Raw genomic sequence first — 18862 nt, 5'->3', positions numbered from 1 at the left:
CTTTCTTTCTTTCTTTCCTTCTTTCCTTCTTTCTTTCCTTCCTTCTTCCTTCCTTCCTTCCTTCCTTCCTTCCTTCCTTCCTTCCTTCCTTCCTTCCTTCCTTCCTTTCTTTCCTTCCCTCCTTCCTTCCTTCCTTCCTTTTTTTTTTTTTTTGACGCCACTTTTCTCTGCGCTCTCTCCCAATTCTCGCTCTCTGTGATTGGAGCACGACCTGATTGGTTTGGCTCAGAAGTGCATGATGGCACTCAGCAATTGGACAGATGGATGGATGGACGGATGGATGGATGGGTGGGTGGGATGGATGGGTGGAAGGTGGGTGGGTGGATGGGTGGGATGAATGGGTGGGTGGAGGGAGGGAAGGATGGATGGATGGATGAATGAATGAATGGGTAGGTGGATGGGTGGAGGGAGGGAGGGTGCGCATCACTCCAAGGAGACCGGAGACTCCCAAACGACGATGATCACCCGCGCAAGCCTTCTATGCATGGTCTGACGCTGCACACAAAACAGATCTTCCGCTGCACACAGCTGGTTCGACCCGGAAGCAAAAACCTTAAAAAAAAAAAAAACAACCCACATTTTACACTTCTTCTGAGGGGCGGGAGGACTTGCAGCGTCGGGAAGAGCGGACAGCTTCGCGGGTTGCTAAGCGATGAGGCGGTAGACTCCGGAGAGGCGGCGAGCTCGCGCTGCGCTCCGCCCGGGACGGAGGGCGCGTGGGGAGGCTGCGCCTGCATCTGCCCCGCTCGGGAAGCCGGTGAGCGCTGGCCTGCGGGGGTGCTCCATTTTCATGTTACCTTACTATCTTATCTCTGTTTATTTTTGTTGGCACACAGGGAGTCAATCGTCATTCATTCTCGTGTTTTCAAGTACACGTAAAAGTACCCAACCTCTTTTTGTTCCCCTCTCCATATATCCCATCTAGCCTTCCTCCCCTCTCCCAGCCCCCTCTCATCTCTTTATATGTTTACTTTTGGTTGCAGTCCGTTCTTTACAGGTCTCATCCATATTTACCTCTCTCTCTATATATAGATTTATATACACACAGATAGATGATAGACAGATACATACATCCATACCTATTGCAAGCTAAGACCGGTCTATTAGAGGGAACGTGTGCTTTTGGTCTTTCTAAGTTTTGAGTCATCTCACTTAATAGGATTCTTTCTAAAATCCATCAGTTTCCTGCAGATTTCATAACTTTATTTTTTTCTGCCCTGTTGAAGAGAATCTCGTTGACTCTATACCACGTTTTCATTAGCCACCAATGTGTCGACGGGCAGCTTGGCGATTCTAATTCTTAGCGACTGCAAATGGAGAAGCAGTAAACATGCGTGCGCGCGCGCGCATCTCTCTAGTTCATGGAGTGTGGCGGCCTTAGGGTATTTGCGGAGGAGAGGTATGGCTGGGTCATCTGGGAGGACTGTTTATAACTTTTTGTTGTTGTTGTTGTTTGTTTTTCGAGGTAGGGTTTCACTCTAGCTCAGGCTGTCCTGGAATTCACTGTGTAGTCTCAGGGTGGCCGCGAACTCACGGCGATCCTCCTACCTCTGCCTCCCGAGTGCTGGGACTAAAGGCGTGCGCCACCACCCCCGGCTGCTTACAACTTTTTGAGCTTCCCTGATTTCCATGATGGCTGTACTAGTTTGCACTCCCACCAACACAGGATAGGGGTTCTTGCCTCCCCTCTTCTTCCTCAGCAGTTGTCTGTTTCCTTGGTGATAGCCATTCTAACTTGGATAAGATGACATCTTAAAAGTTGTTTTGATATATGTTTCCCTGATGGCTAAGGGTGTCAAACGTTAATCACTTATTGGCCATTTGCGCTTTTTTTTTTTCTTTTCCCTTCTTTTGTGAACTGTTTGTTCATTTCATTAGCCCATTTGGTGACTGGCAGGTTTATTTTTCTGGTGTTTAATCTTTGGAGATCTTTAAATGTGGCTAATAACCCCCTGTGTCAAGTATAGGTGGTAAATGTTTTTCTCCCATTCTGGTGGCTGCGTTGGTTTCTTTTGCTGTACAGAAGCTTTAATTTCATGTAGTACCTCTTGTTGATTCTTAGTGCTCTGTCCTGTGTTTCTGAAATCCTGTTCAGAAAGTTCTTGCTTATGCCTGTTCCTGGAGTGTGTTCACCCTTTTTCCTCTAGCACTTTCTTTGTTTCAGGTTTTAGATTGAGGTTTTTGGTCCACTTTGGATTGATGTTTGTACAGGGAGAGAGAGAGAGAGATCTAAGTTCATTCTTCTGCAAGTGGATATCCGGTTTTGCCAGCACCATTTATTGAATGAGCTGTCTTTTTTCCGTTAAATATTTTTGGCTCATTTGTCAAAGATTCATTAGCAAATTATATTGTTCGTGTTAACTTTGTTTGTTTTTCGAGGTAGGGTCTCCCTCTAGCCCAGGCTGACCTGGAATTCACTATGGAGTCTCAGGGTGGCCTCAAACTCACGGTGATCCTCCTACCTCTGCCTCTGCCTTCCCAGTGTTAGGATTAAAGGTGTGTGCCACCATGCCAAGCTGGTGTTTTTTTTGTTTGTTTTTTGGTTTTGGTTTTTCGAGGTAGGGTCTCACTCTAGCCCAGGCTGACCTGGAATTCACTATGGAGTCTGAGGCTGGCCTGGAACTTACTGCCATCTTCTTACTTCTGCCTCCCCCTACCTCTGCCTTCTGACTGGGATTAAAGGCATGTGCCACCACACCTGGCTTGTTTACTTTTTTTTTTTAATTAATTAATTATTTATTTATTTGAGAGCAACAGACACAGAGAGAAAGACAGATAGAGGGAGAGAGAGAGAATGGGCGCGCCAGGGCTTCCAGCCTCTGCAAACGAACTCCAGATGCGTGCGCCCCCTTGTGCATCTGGCTAACGTGGGTCCTGGGGAATCGAGCCTCGAACCGGGGTCCTTAGGCTTCACAGGCAAGCGCTTAACCGCTAAGCCATCTCTCCAGCCCTTGTTTACTTTTTTAAAACAATTGGTTGGGAACTTTGCTGTGTGCACATACTGGTGACAGTCCCATCGGGTTATACTCTGAATGTGTCCTCTCTCCCACACGCATTTTCATGAGGCCACTCCTCAGTGGGTTATTGGGGTTCGTTGTGGGGACATGAATGCACCCTCACTCTTTTTCCTGGTGGGGGGAGAGAAGAGGAGAAGCAATGTCTTAGGAAATTCCTTACCATCCCGTGGTTCTTACAACCTTTCCACCACATTTCCCACAGCCTTTCCTGATCCTTAGAGAGCAGGTTTGAGTCTCCTTGAGTATTGAGCTCTCTGCAAGCTCTGATTTTCTGCCTTTGATGAGTTTTGCGCCTCTCAGTGTCTACCGCTGTCTCCTAGGCGGAGACATTTTTAGGTTAGCAGTGGGAGCAGGACTGTGCTGAATCTGCTCTTCTTCCTTTCTCAGCGCTGGGTTCCGTGTCTAGAGTGGAATATGTTACAGTGAGAGTGAGGTGTTTGTTGAGACCATCCAATGTGTTTGGGTTCTACAAGCATGGGTTTGAGCCGTAATCTTGAAAGACAATCCTAAACACTATGATCTTGAATGTTAAAATCCTGAAAATGCCAAATTCTCAAGACTCTAAAATTTCCAAATTACTATTTTGGAAAAATAATTATGAAAAATTTAAGGCAATTTACATTTTTAGGAGAATTATTTGAGGAACATATAAAAAACAACAAAACCTCCATAGAATACTTTTGATACTATAATAGACAATCATGGCATGCATATTTTTGCAAACTTCTCAGATATTCTAATGATACAAAATACACAACTCTAAACATAACTTTCTCCTTTTCTGTTTATTTCTTGTTCTTTTTATAGTGGGGATTGTGGTTCTCAGGATTTAGATCTTCAGGATTTCAACAATCAAGATTTCTTAATCTCTTTAGATTGTGATTTTTTTGGGGGGGGAGTTTAGACTCAAATAATTTTGATATTTCAACAGTTGAGATTATGACAATTGGAATTTTAGGATTATAGTTTGCACTGTTTCTACACATGCTGTGTGGTTGGCTGTCACTTGCTCCTGTCCTGTGATGTCACCTATCGCTGTGACACAGCGTGAGGACCTAAACAATTTTAACTACTCAGTGTTGGACTTTAAGCCTCCTAACCTGTGAGCTAAATCAAGTTCTTTATAAAGTACCCAGCCTCAAGCATTTTGTCATGGCAACACAACTAACTAATTTTGTAACAAACACTGGTATTCAAGATTTCGTATGTGTCTTATAAATTCCTAAAGAAGAGGAGGGCAATGATGAACCGGGAAATCAAGGTGATGGTTGCTAGGGTGGGAGTAGGGGAAAGTCTTCTACTTCTTAGGATGTAACGGTATGAAAGCATTTCTCAAAAAACATATATTTATTACCTATTTAACATCTGTATATATGCATATATACACACAAATCTGAGTATTTTTTATGTATGGTATTTTATTAAAGACTAATATCGTGGCTTAAAGATTTTTTTTTTTTATTGTTGGACTGCATATTTGACGGCATTGGTGAACAGGGAAAGCTCTCCCTTGGTATCTGTGCTGAGAGACCTGTTCCTCCCTACTCCGAGCAGGCACGGGCAGGGGTCTACATGCCCACCTTATCTGTAGAATTTTATTTTAGTTGCTTTCTTGTTATAATTTTATATTTTTTTAGATTATTTATTTATTTGAGGGAGAGGGGCGAGGGAAGAAAGGAGAGAAAGAGAGAGAATGGGCATGCCACGGCCTCCAGCCACCGCAAACAAACTCCAGATGTGTGTTCCACCATTTACATGTACAATGGGGAATCGAACCTGAGTTCTTAGGCTTTGCAGGCAAATGCCTTAACTACTAAGCCATTTCTCCAGCTCATCCTTAGGTGGTTTTTAAATGTTATTTTTATTTATTTATTTGAGAGGGACAGACAGAGAGAGAAAGAGGCAGAGAGAGAGAGAGAGAGAGAGAGAGAGAGAATGGGCATGCCAGGGCCTCCAGCCATTGCAGACAAACTCCAGGTGCGTGCGCCCCCTTGTGCACCTGGCTAACGTGGGTCTTGGGGAATCGAGCCTTGAACTGGGGTCCTTAGGCTTCACAGGCAAGTGCTTAACCGCTAAGCCATCTCTCCAGCCCGAGTAATTGATTTTTACCATTTACTGGTAGTAAATTCTCCATGTTTGAGTCAAGACTTTGCTCTATACTCCACCCAGTGACTATCAACAGATTGGATATGCCAAGTTCTGGGTTATCTAACTGCATGTCTAGCTGTAATCTTTGCACATCTTACGTCAGTGTGTACCAGCCTATGTAATATACCAGGTGCCCATTGTTAGCCCACTAAGATTTATGTGTATGGCACAGTTGGACATGACATTGAAAACATTATTTTGTATGTGTGTGAAATGTTCTCTGGCTTCTCGTGTATTAGGGCTGGTGGAAAGAGCAGTTTCTGCAAATGGTCACTGTGCACTCGTTGACAAGCGTGTCCTCATTCTGTCCTTCTGTTAAGAACGGTGTCCTGATCTGTACGCAACATAGGCTGAGTGACTGACTCACCTCAATTATCAACCCAATGTTAATACTGTGATGTTTATATAATCCTATTTTAAATAATGATGATGCTGAAAGTTCATATGAAACCAGGAGTAGGACCTTCAGTAATTTACTACCTTATATTATCCACTAACATTATTGTGACACTATATCTAGTAATTAAATCTGCGACATTAATTTGACTTAATTAAGAGGCACAAATACGTCTCAGTATTTTATTTTTATATTTTGTTACTGCAGCATTATTAGTTATTATTTTCCCAAGAAGCACCGTGAATCACTTCTATGATTATCTGTGTTGGACTGTTCACAGTTAAGATTTCCTAGAGGCTAAAATTAGATTTCCTACAGTGTGCAATTTTGCCACTAAAAATTTTCTGCCTTTGGTATCACTTGTTTATGTGTTTTTACTATTTAAATTTGAATGAAATATTAATAACCAGTTGTTTAAAGTACAGTGTTTAGATTAATTTCATGTATAATTAAAAATTTTAAATACATTAACATTTCATACCATAGTCTAATTGGGATTAGAACTGTTTGTATTTGCTGTTCAAATATTCACCATAATATTTGATATGTGGGTAAAATATTTTTCATATTAAGTATATTTGTTCAATCTAGAGGGTATAGGCTAGGGAGCTTGGAAAATTTGTATTTATCTTAACATCCTTTGTTTTCAAATATTAAAATTAAGAGCAGCTTCCAAGAATCTTTCAGATTAAATGACTATTCGATTTTGCATATTTCCAACCTCTAATGGTGTGGTACTTTTTCTGTTGTACATAAAACATTTAATCCATCAGTAATGTTTGAAATGAGATAAAGGAAAGGAAAAGTGAGATGAAATGCCAGCTCAGTTCTATTCTAGAGAACATGAAACTGTCCCATAGCGTACTTACCTAAATGATAAACTTCATTTCACAAGAGGAAACCCATCTTTATTTTAAAGCATAATACTTTCCTTATGTGTGTGACTGGCTAAAGATGATGATGTTTAAAAAGCTGTCTGGCTGACAATAATCCCAGAGCACTCAGTCTTCTTGGGGACATGATATAAACTCACAAGCTACTCTGTGAAGTGAGATTATTCAGGACATGCTGCTTTGACAGTCGCTTCCTAGGTGAGATTAAGTATGTAAATTTGAAATACGCATCTAATATGAATTAAGCTTCCATACTTATTAGAACTAATTGCCAAGGGAGGTTTTTTTTTGGTTACTATTATTTGAAATTAAAAAAATGTTTGAAATTGCAGAATTAACATGTTTGGTCACTGCCTCTGTTTCCTTTTGGACACAGACCCTAAAATCGTTGGAATTACTGAAGTGATACATCTTTTTTTAAAAAAAAAATATTTTATTTATTTATTTGAGAGAGAGACAGAGGGAGAGAATGGGCAAGCCAGGGATTCCAGACACTGCAAATGAACTCCAGATGCCTATGCACCCCCCCCTGCCCCCGGCTTACATGAGTCCTGGAGAATTGAACCAGGATCCTTTGGCTTTGCAGGCAAATGCCTTAACTGCTAAGCCATCTCTCCAGTCCCCCAAAGTGATACATCTTTTTGCATACTAATGTGGTGGTTGGTGTGTATGTGTGTGGTAGTTTTTTTATTTTTTATTTGGTTTTCTGAGGTAGGGTTTCATTCTAGCTCAGGCTGACCTGGAATTCACTATGTAGTCTCAGGGTGGCCTCGAACTCACGACAGTCCTCCTACCTCTACCTCCCGAGTGCTGGGATTAAAGACGTGCACCACCACACCCATACTTGGGTGTGGTAGTTTTTGTATATCTTCAGAAGTGCTACTTGCTAGAGGACCCAACTGTCTTAAGTAGGTTCTCAGCCATTTCCACCTTCCGTGTCTGAAGGTTGAATTTCTTTTTTTTTTTTTTTAATTTTTATTAACATTTTCCATGATTATAAAATATATCCCATGGTAATTCCCTCCCTCCCCACCCCCACACTTTTGAAGGTTGAATTTCTCATCCACAGCCAGTGAGATAATCAACTTTGCCTTAAAATGGAAAGGACACAGCTCTGGATGCCTGAACACATGGAGGTTTCTGGAAGGTGGCTCATCCAGAGGAGACTTAGAAATTTCCCGTCCCTTCCTCAGAACCTTGAATCTCTTCTTCCTGGCTGGTCATCTGTGTCCTTTATAAGTAACATGTAACAGTACTGTTACAAGTAACAGTAAACATGTAACAAGGAAGTCAAGTCCTTGGTTTTTTGGGCTGTTCCAGCAAATTCTACAAACCCAGGGAAATTTCTGTGTTGCTTCAGCAAACTGTTCAAACCTTGATTTAGAACATACTGGTCAGGAACAGAGGTCATAACCCGGGGTTTGCGATTGGCATTGGAAGTGAAAGGGGGTAGCCTTGTGGGGCTGGCCCCTTAACTTGTGGGTGAGAATTGAGGTAAGTTTCAGGACACCCAGTTGGCATCTGCTCTTGTCCAGCAAGGCGGGCCAGCAGGGTCAATAAATTGTTAATCTGCCATCACCTTAGGGGACCAATCTGGTTCTTGCAAAGCGATTATTTCTGATCTGCCAAGCTGCCTCACTCTCGGATAGTTGCTTTTGTCTGAAGTGGTATCAGCTCCCAGGTTTTGGTTTTCTGGGAACCCAGGTGACTGCAGATTTAAGACAGTAGGGACTTATCTCTTATCCTTCTGCCTTCAAGAGAGATGCGATAGATTTAGTAGGCTAAGTCAAGCAGGAAGCTGAATCAAATAAAGGAAGAAGATACAAAATGACAGCAGAGATGCCAGGCACCCATCCTGTTTTTTTTTTTGTTGTTGTTGTTACTTTTATTTATTTGAGAGCGGCAGACAGAGAGAGAGGCAGATAGATAGAAAGATAGAGAAAGAGGCAGATAGGCACGCCAGGGCCTCAAGCCACTGCAAACGAACTCCAGACGCGTGCACCCCCTTGTGCATCTGGTTGACATGGGCCCTGGGGAATTGAGCTTCGAACCGGGGTCCTTAGGCTTCACAGGCGAGTGTTTAACCACTAAGCCATCTCTCCAGCCCCCATCCTGTTTTTAATTGCCTGGTTGGGCCCAAGTGAGGAGTCAATATTTTTTAGCCAACACAGATTCTGAGTATCTGTTTCAAATGAAGAGTTAAAATATAAGAATCGGTCTAGGATTCATAGTTATCCTCTAGATTCTTTTTTGTTTTTCATTTTTAATTTTTTATAATTAACAACTTCCATAATTGTATACAATATTCCATAGTAATCCCCTCCCTCCCCCCACTTTCCCCTTTGAAACTCCATTCTCCTCCCCCTCTCAATCAGTCTGTCTTTTATTTTGATGTCATCATCTTTTCCTCCTATTATGATGGTCTTGTGTAGGTAGTGTCAGGCACTGTGAGGTCAACGGATATCCAGGCCATTTTGTGTCTAGAGGAGCATGCTGTAAGGAGTCCTGCCCTTCTTTTGGCTCTTACATTCTTTCTGCCACCTCTTTCGCAGTGGATGCTGAACCTTGGAAGGTGTGATAGAGATATTGCAGTGCTGACCTCTCCTCTGTCACTTCTCGGCACCGTGAGGCCTTATTTGAGACACAGAGAGAAAGACAGAGAGAATGGGTGCAATGATCACTTAGATATTTAAGTATTAGGACAGTTCTTTTTCATACTGTCTACAGTGTGTGTATACTGAAGGTTGTATACAATATATATGATAGTATAAGTATGCTGTAAAATATGTGATATTTATAATAGTATACAGGATAGATACTGTATTCTATGTAATATAGCCTGTATGCTTATAGAGTATATATACATACACCCACAATAACATGTAGAAATTTTATTTAATATAGAGAAGTTTTAAAAAGAACAATGCATTTCTAGGATCCTTCTATTTCTTAATGGAGAAATAATTGTATCAATGAGCTTGACTTTTTTTTTTTTTTTTTTTTTTGGTTTTTTGAGGTAGGGTCTCACTCTAGCTTAGGCTAACCTGGAATTCACTATGGAGTCTCAGGGTAGCCTCAAACTCATGGCGATCCTTCTACCTCTGCCTCTTGCGTGCTGATATTAAAGGCGTAAGCCACCACACCTGGTTCTTGAGCTTGCATTTTTAATCACAGTAGTAATCTTCTAGGCTCCCTACCTTTGCCATTGTTTTCAAGGCTATATTATAGAAATATTGATAGCAGCTGTATATGTTTACCTATTTTTGTTTTAGTTATCTACTGTGCAGACTTGTTCAAGGATATATTTTTTACTTGATGTATGTATATATGTATATTTATTTATTTATTGTGGAGAGACGGGAAGGAAGGAAGGAAGAAAAAGTGAGTGTACTAGGGCTTCTTGGTGCAAATAAACTCCAAATCCACATGCCACTTTGTGCATCTGGCTTTATGTGGGTGCTGGGGAATGAAAACCAGGCCAGCAGGCTTTCTAAGCAAATACCTTTAACCACTGAGCAATCTCCCCAGACCCCAAAAGATAAATTCTTTTTGTTTGTTTTTTCGAGATAAGGTTTCCCTGTAGCCCAGGCTGACCTGGAATTCACTATGGAGTCTCAATGTGGCCTTGAACTCATGGCGGTCTTCCTACCTCTGCCTCCTGAGTGCTGCTGGGATTAAAGACATGCGCCACCACGCCCGGCTAAAAGATAAATTTTTAAAGTGAAAATGGGGCCTGGGCTTTTGCTCTAAAACCTCTAGTAATACAACTGCTAAATCAAATGACTATGAGCTCCTTGAGGAACCAATATTGAAAAATTAGGGAAAACTGAAAGACTGAAACTTAATGTGTATCTTGGCTAAGCTATTTCACAACTCTGTAGAGAAGAGAAGCTTATATGTAAAAAAAAAAAAAAAATTACTGCCCATAGAAATACAAACTGTGTCTTGTGTAATGCCACTGGTATTGGCCAGTGAAGAGTCACCACAAGTTTTTCCAGCATGACTGCAAAGATGTAGCACTTCAAGTGGGAACAATAATAATATTTTTGGCAGCTGGTCAGATGTTAACAGGCTCAAGGTCATAAAAGATGGGCTCCTCTCAATCAACAGTTTGTAAAATGAGCAACTGAAGTTGCAAGACTTTGATCACTGGTCAAAAGAATGAGATTGAGTCATATTGAGTCTGGTCCTAGGTGAAGACATGACATTCTGAACTGGCCAAAAAAAACCCTTAAGATTACTACATAGCTGGAGACTTTCTGGTAAAGAGCAAAAACACCATTTTCCTGTTTTCAAGAGTTATTTGCACTGTTTTCAAGAGTTAATCCAATGGCTTAGGAGAGCTGTGTATCCCAGAAAATTTAAGAAAATATAAAGCCTACCCAAACACAATGGCCCAGTGGGTAAAGTACTTACCACACAAAGGTGAAGATCTCACTTTGTTTCCCCAGTACTCATGTACGAAGCTGGGAATGTTCTAGAACTAGATGGGACAATCCTAGTTTTAAAATATTTTATTTTGGGTGGGGGGAGGCTGGGAGAGATGGCTTAGCAGTTAAAGCATTTGCCTGCAAAGCCAAAGGATCCCAGTTTGATTCTCCAAGACCTACGTTAGCCAGATGCACAAGGAGGCGCATGAATCTGGAGTTCGTTTGCAGTGGCTGGAGGCCGTGGCGCACCTATTCTCTCTCTCCCTCTTTCTGTCTCTCAAATAAATAAATAAAAATGAAGTTTAAAAATATTTTTATTTATGGGGGGCAGGGAGAGAATGGGCATGTCAGGGCCTCCAGCTGCTGCAAACAAACTCCAGATGCATACACCATCTATCTCATGCATCTGGCTCCCGTGGGTGCTGGGGAATTGAACTTGGGTCCTTTGGCTTTGTAGGTAAGCACCTCAACCGATAAGCCATTTCTCCAGCCCATAAGATCCTTTTTTTTTTGTTTTTTTGTTTTTCAAGGTAGGGTCTCACTCTAGCCCAGGCTGATCTGGAATTCACTATGGAGTCTCAGGGTGGCCTCGAACTCATGGCAATCCACCTACCTTTGCCTCCGAGTGCTGGGATTAAAGGCGTGCGCCACCACGCCCAGCTTTTAAGATCCTATTTTTGAAGACATCACACACTTCAGTGGCAGGCATAGAGAAACTATGAAGCGGAGGTGAAGGCTTCCTCCCCACGGTAGCTTTCACAGTGCTCAGAGGTGCTAGGCTGCTGGGCATGCTGGGGGAAGTCATCCATAGTCTTAACCAGCTGTGGATCCTTTGTGCTACAATAGTAACCTACCAGGCATGACTGTTTTGGAGGTGACCAGTTACTTCTGATTAGATTTGAGCCTCACTCCACAGGAAGGAATTCATACGTGGTACTGGATACTTTATCAAAAGCCCATAGCTGGGAATGTCGTGGGCTTTTGGGGAAACATACTACAGCTGTTTTGCTAAGTGGTTATGTTACCAACCTGCCCTTACACAGATGAGTGCTTCTCTCAGCGTGGATTAAGAGAAGCTTTTTTCTGCAATGGACAGTGGTTAATGCACAGGCTCACAACTGGTTTAAGTGCTGAGGATAAACAACTGTTGACTGCTCAGCCCTAACTAAACAGGGCATTAATATCAGCCGCTCCTCAGCTCAGGGAATATGATAGAAGAGACAGATGGAAAGAACGTGAGAGCTGGAAGATGAGAAGAAGTGCTCCGAGATGCTGTCTACTGCATGTAATAGTCATGAAACTCATGAACTCACAGCAGAGAAACTTCAGCTGAAAGAAATGGATTCCAAGGCTGGAGAGATGGCTTAGTGGTTAAGGTGCTTGCCTGCAAAGCCAAAGGACTCAGGGTCTGTATCCCATATGCAGAAGGTGACACATGCGTGTGGAGTTAGTTTGCAGTGGCTGGAGGCCCTGGCACACCCATTTTTTCTCTCTCTGCCTCTTTCAAATAAATAATTAAAAATTTAAAAAAATACAAAAAGAAAAGAAAGAAATGGATTCCAAAGGGACTGACTGCTGCTTGCAACTGTCCTTGGAGGAGTTCTGAAATGCCATGGCTTTGTCCGCTCTACATCGTCCCCACTTTAAGGGACGATGTTGCGTCCTCAGAGGGGAGGATGGGAATTCAGTGATAGGTGCCTTTGAAAACTGACACTGCTCAGTGTTTCCTGCCCAAGTCCCCTCAGGTGACTGCAGATATCCATTGGATCCTCATAACTGTGGACATGACAGGTACAGATGTTAATTCTTCCTCAGATAAGAAGCCTTTGTTCTCTGCCGCAGTTACCCAGGATCCTTTTCTAAATGAGCTTATGTAGTAACTTCTAGTGATGAAAACCCCCAAACCAGAAAGACTTTGGCTTCCCCTCTAGGATTTACGTGTGACCTTCCCAGCCGCAGGGTTTTGACTAGCTTTTCAGTACCAGGCATGAATTCCCTCCTATGAGGCAGGCTTCAAATCTAATCAAAGAGCAATTTGTCACCCCCGGAACAGACACTGCGCTAGTGAGCCGATCTTGACGGGCCAGTATGTGGTGCCAGGCTCCACTGCTGGTTGGGACTGTTGATGACTCTTCTCCCCCAGCAGGCTGCATGGCACCTTCCAGCACCATGACAGCCATCGGGATGAAGGCCTCCTGCTCAGCCCCGGCTTGACCTCTCAGTGTCCGGCCACTGAAGCACGTGGCGTCATCAGCTCCCGTGTCCTGCCGCCTGCCTATGTCAGGTAACCCGTCTTGGAGACAGCCTGTATTGCTTTGGGGGCACCAGGGACCTACCTTCCTCATCAACAACTTACTGGGAGGTGCCCTACCCTGTGCTGGGGTCTTCCTGTAGCTGCTTACTGTTTCTGGGTGCAGCATTATCGGGGTGGGCTCACAGGCTTTAGTTTTACTCCTCTAGGATTTGATAATCGTTCCATCCTTATCCTTTTCATGGATTTCATGCTTTAGGATAAATCTTACCTTTTGTCTTTTACACAGAGTAGGCCTTTCCTTTGGGTCTACGTTTACGTAAACACACTAAACACTTGATCATTTTTAGCTGCTGTTTAAGAGAACTTGATTAGGTCTTTCCCCCCCTCTCTTTTTTGGTTCATTACACAATTCGTGATCACTTCATCCTTTTTTTAATTTTTTTCAAGGTAGAAAATACTTATCTAATGCTAAGCCAGTTTCTAAAATTGCATTATTTTTAAAAAGTATATAGCCTATCTTATTCTTGTTAGCATAATTTTGTCCTTTTATTTTTATGGAGGTAAAAGTTAGGTTTGTGGGTTTATAATTTTCAGGATTGTCAAATCAATTGTCTTTGTTAACTTTAGCATTATATATATCTCAGTAGAGTTTTTTTTTCTCCTAGGCTTTAGGCATATCTCCAGGTTTTTATTTTACATCTCCAATTATTTTTAAAACTGGATTCTTCAGAATGATGACTATTAATTTTGTTGTTTGAGCAACCCAAGATGACTTAATTGAACTTGGAACTCTAAAAATAGTTGAGTCATCTTTAATGAGGCCTCAGTTATTATACTTCTTGTCTTTTTTATTTTGAAAAGAAATAATGTCTATCATTATGGGTTACATGTTGTGCTATTTTGAATTTCCTACTTATTATCTTTCTTTAAATAACTATGACTAAATTTAAAACTTTATGTAAGAGTATGGAATATACCAAATTTTTACTGTAGTTTCTTTACTTTTTTTTTTTTTAAGGTAGGGTCTCACTCTAGTCCAACCTGACTTGGAATTCACTATGTAGTCTCAGGATGGCCTTGAACTCATGGTGATCCTCCTACCTCTGCCTGCTGAATGCTGTGGTTAATGGTGTGTGCCACCATCTTTGGTTCTTACTGTAATTTTTTAAAGTTTAATGTCATAATTCAAAGTGCTACAGACTTGGAAATACTCATTTGAATATTTATTCAAATATGTATTTGTTTATACATTTTGAATAATAGGATTTTCAATTTTTTTGTTTATTTTTATTTTTATTGATTTATTTGAGAGCAACAGACAGAGAGAGAAAGAGGCAGAGAGAGAGAGAGAGAGAGAGAGGGAGAGAATGGACGTGCCATGGCCTCCAGCCACTGCAAAAAAACTCCAGATGTGTGCACCCCCTTGTGCATCTGGCTAACATGGGACCTGGGGAATCGAGCCTCGAACTGGGATCCTTAGGCTTCACAGGCAAGCGCTTAACCACTAAGCCATCTCTCCAGCCCTAGAATTTTCAATTTAAGCTTTTCATTTCAGCCTTTTTGGTTGAAGAAAAATTAGCTGCGTGCTCTGTTCAATTGATAATGATAGTGAAAAGGAAATTCCCTTTCTAGTATAAAAAGGGTTTCTACAGACAATTATCAAGTAGAGAAAAAAAGTCCAGACACTAGGCTTGACAGTAGGCAGACAAACCGTGAGTGAAATTGAGATGTTAGCACAAAACAGCAAAAACATGCATCATACCTTTGCAGAATCGAGTATTACAAAACCACAAGTACAGCATTCTAGCGGTGAAGCCTCAAGCATGCCTACATGTTCAGAAACTACAGACAGCTTCCTAGGTCACGTGCCTGTCAGCCGATGACACGAAAAGCTGAAGATTTCGATACTTTTGACAAGCTGATCTTTTCTAGTGAGCCACTTTCCCCCCAAATGGTAATGGTGTCTATCAAAATAGCTATAGTTGGTGTACAAAAAAAGCCAAAGATGCTTGGTAACATAAGGATCCTGAAAAAAAAGCCGGGCGTGGTGGCGCACACCTTTAATCTTAGCACTTGGGAAGCACAGGTAGGAGGATCGCCGTGAGTTCGAGGCCATCCTGAGACTCCACAGTGGACTCCAGGTCAGCCTTGGCCAGAGTGAGACCCTACCTTGCAAAACCAAAAAAAAAGTATCCTGAAAAGTTAATATTTGGTTATTTGGTGTACCATTGAGGAGTCTTGCACTATTACCCTCTTTTGTTATTGAGATATAATTCATATACCATAAAATTCACCCTTGTAAATAGCATAATTTAGCATTTTTTTCATATATTCAAAAGTATAGCCCAGCATACCCGTAACCCCAGTACTCAGGAGGCAGGAGTATTACTGCAAACTGGAGGCCAGCCTGTTTTACACAGGGAGTTCTGGGATAGCCAGGGCTACTAATGAGACCTTTTTATTTTTTAACAAAAGAGAACATCAGCAACAACAACAACAAAAAGCCACCACAACCACCACCACCAACAAAAATCATACAGAAGTTTACCACTCTCATTCAAAAACAATTTTAATTGAATGCACTGGCAACCACCCCCCCCCATTTTGTCTTCCTTTCAGCTTGGTGACTAATCTACTTTTCTGAATAGATTTACCCCATTTGTACATTGTGTTTATGGAATTTTGTAATGAATAGCCCTTCGAGGCCTGGCCCTTTCTTTTAAAATCAACCAACGGTGAACCTGACCCAGCGTCGCTTAAGAACTTTTTCCTCTCCTCACCACTGTGGCCACTCTGTTAAACGGTACCATCTTCCAAGAACCCAGAAGACCGATATCATGCGTTACACAAGCGACAGTTTCTGGGGGACACTTTGTCAGGCTTAAGCACGGCTTCTTAAACTGCGTTGCTACCCCATGCGGGGGGGTCACATAATGTGGGAGACACAAAAACATTGGGCAATAGTAAAAGGTTTCTGAATGTTGAACAACCAAAAGTTAATCCAAATACGAATGCATAAGGAGCGTGCAGCTTTCCCGGCAGCGCTCACGTGACCGTGTTGCAGGACGCGGCTGCCTTGCAGACTTGGCTCTGAACGTCAAGCTGGATCCTCGTGCCCGCTTGTGCCACACAGGGCTGGCGAGCGCTGCTGCAAGCACCTTGATCAGATTTGTTTAATTGACAACTTCCATAATTATAGACAGTGAACCATGGGAATTCCCTCCTTCCCCCACGTTCCCCTTTGCCATTCCTCTCTCCATCATATCCCCTCCCCCTCTCCATCAGTCTCTCTTTTATTTTGATGTCATCATCTTTTCCTCCTCTTGTGATGATCTTGTGTAGGAGTGTCAGGCACTGTGAGGTCGTGGATATCCAGGCCATTTTGTGTCTGGAGGAGCACGTTGTAAGGAGTCCTACCCTTCCTTTGGCTCTTACATTCTTTTAGCCACCTCTTCCACAATGGATCCTGAGCCTTGGAAGGTGTGATAGAGATTTTGTGCTGAGTGCTGAGCACTCCTCTGTCACTTCTTCTCAGCACTACGGAGCCTTTCGAGTCATCCCAGCAGTCACCATCATCTGAAAACAGAAGCTTCTCTGACCAAAAGTGAGAGTAGCATTAATATGTGGGTATGAACATTAAGAGAAGTGCTTACTGGGCAGTTTGGTGAGCCTCGTATATACATTTAATCAGGTACTAGTAGATGTTGCACTCCTAGGGCTCATGATTACCTCTGTTGTAGGTTTTCAGTAACAGGGATGTATTCCCTCCCTCCTGTCCAAGTACAGGGGAAGTTGGTTTCCCCCATAACAGACGTGCCACTATTGCACCCGTTGGCTCATTTGGCCTGGGTGACCAAATTTACGGCTTGCAGTGTCTGCTGTTGGGTATCTTCACTGGTGATTTCTCTCTCTCCCTTGGGGCTGCATACAGCATAGCTGTTTTCAGCTTTCTGTCAGCTGGTCTACATGGAGGAGGTTTTCAGCTCAGCTCGAGCAGGATTTCTCGGCGGCCTTGCAGCCCAAGTACGTGGAGTCTTCAGCAACAGGGTCTTACCATCTATTCCTGGTGGGAAACCAAGGGCCTCAGCAATGGCCTATAATGTTTTAGGGGCATCAGGGACCTCCCTGGCCAACAACTCACTAGAAGGCATCCCATCCCTGGCACTGAAAACTTACTAGTAACAGTCTATGGCTTCTAGGTACGCTGTTGTTGGATCAGATCAGAGACTGTTGTGTGCCATGAATCACAGTGTTTTTACTCGTACTTACAAAGAAGCAGTGGCTTAATTAAGGGACGCTTTCATAGTTTCCCACCGTCATTCTTCAGGATGTATCAAATTAGCATGTCTTCTTGTTACATTGTGTTACAATGCTTGATTAAGAAATAGATGTTTGGAGCCAGGTGTGGTGGCACACGCCTTTAATCTCAGCCTTGGGGTGGCAGAGGTAAGAGGATTGCCATGAGTTCCAGGCCACCCTGAGACCACAGAGTGATTTCCAGGTCAGCTTGAGCTAGAGTAAGACCCTATCTCACTCCCCCCCCAAAAAAAATAGATGCTTGGGCTGAAGAGATGGCTTAGCGGTTAAGCACTTGCCTGTGAAGCCTAAGGACCCCGGTTTGAGGCTCGATTCCCCAGGACCCACGTTAACCAGATGTACAAGGGGGTGCACGCGTTTGGAGTTTGTTTGCAGTGGCTAGAGGCCCTGGTGCACATATTCTCTATCTCTATCTGCTTCTTTCTCTCTCTGTCTGTCACTCTTGAATTAATTAATTAATTAAAAACTGCTTAATTATCAAGACACCTTAAAATATTAAATTAGGTAAAGTGGTGGTAGCATTTTTAAAAAAATAGATGTCTTAGCTGTTAAGTTTTTGCCTTAAAGCCAAATGACCCAGGTTGAATTCCCCAGGACCCACATTAGCCAGATGCACAAGGGGGAACACACATCTGGAGTTCGTTTGCAGTGGCTGGAGGCACTGGAGTAACCAGTCTCTCCCTCCTCCTTTTCTCTCTCTCCCTCTCCTTCTTTCTCTGTCAAATAAATAAAAATAAAATGTTAAAAAATAGAGGTTTGTGTTACTGACTTAAATTTCCTCAAAACAAGTATAAAATGCATTTTGGCTTGAGTTACAACAGAATTTCCAACAATTTTTGAAGTTGTCCTAAACATACTTATGTCCTATCATACTATATATTTATGTGAAGTGGTATTTTCAGCATGCACCATCATAAAATAACGTATGGCTGGCTGGTGGTGCATACCTTTAATCCCCACACTCGGGAGGCAAAGGTAGGAGGATCACTGAGAGTTCGAGGCCACCCTAAGACTACATAGTAAATTCCAGGTCAGCCTGGGCTAGAATGAGACCCTACCTCCAAAAACCAAAAATAAAATAAAATAAAACAACATATGGATCAACTTTGTACTCGGTGGAATCAAATATTCTAACAAGATTCACTTCTTTATGTAACAATAAATAAACATACCAATTTAATTGATATGCAAATTTGCTTTTGTTTAGTAAATGATGAAATTATATGTATAGCAAAGTATTTGTAAAGAAATTTCTTCTTTTTTCTCTTTTAAAATTTTTATTTTTTTTTGAGAGAGAGACGGAGACAGGGGGTGTGGAATAGGCATGCCAGGGCCTCCAGCCACTGCAGACAAACTCCAGATGCATGTGGGTCCTGGTGACTGGAACCTGGTCCTTTGGCTTTGCA

The 18862-nt window shown here is 42.3% G+C and overlaps 1 protein-coding gene across 5 annotated transcripts in view; it reads left to right on the top strand.

Annotated features, from left to right (window-relative positions):
* The first annotated feature begins 428 nt into the window (after window positions 1-428).
* LOC101606968 (WD repeat containing planar cell polarity effector) overlaps window positions 429-18862 on the top strand; it is a 262683-nt gene continuing 244249 nt past the window's right edge. For 4 of the 5 annotated variants that reach the window (XM_045137784.1, XM_045137783.1, XM_045137782.1 and 1 more), the window contains exon 1: window positions 429-757. In XM_045137784.1, the coding sequence (XP_044993719.1) occupies window positions 481-757 (277 nt within the window). In that variant the 5' untranslated portion in view covers window positions 429-480. Of the gene's footprint in view, window positions 758-13073; window positions 13170-18862 lie in introns of those variants that run through there. The other variant, XM_045137785.1, reaches the window with a different exon arrangement.

The sequence above is a fragment of the Jaculus jaculus genome, chromosome 18, assembly GCF_020740685.1.
Source record: "Jaculus jaculus isolate mJacJac1 chromosome 18, mJacJac1.mat.Y.cur, whole genome shotgun sequence".
NCBI classification, from domain to species: Eukaryota; Metazoa; Chordata; class Mammalia; order Rodentia; family Dipodidae; genus Jaculus; species Jaculus jaculus.
Note: the sequence above shows the minus strand (reverse complement) of the source record. Positions and strands in the feature narration are given on the sequence as shown.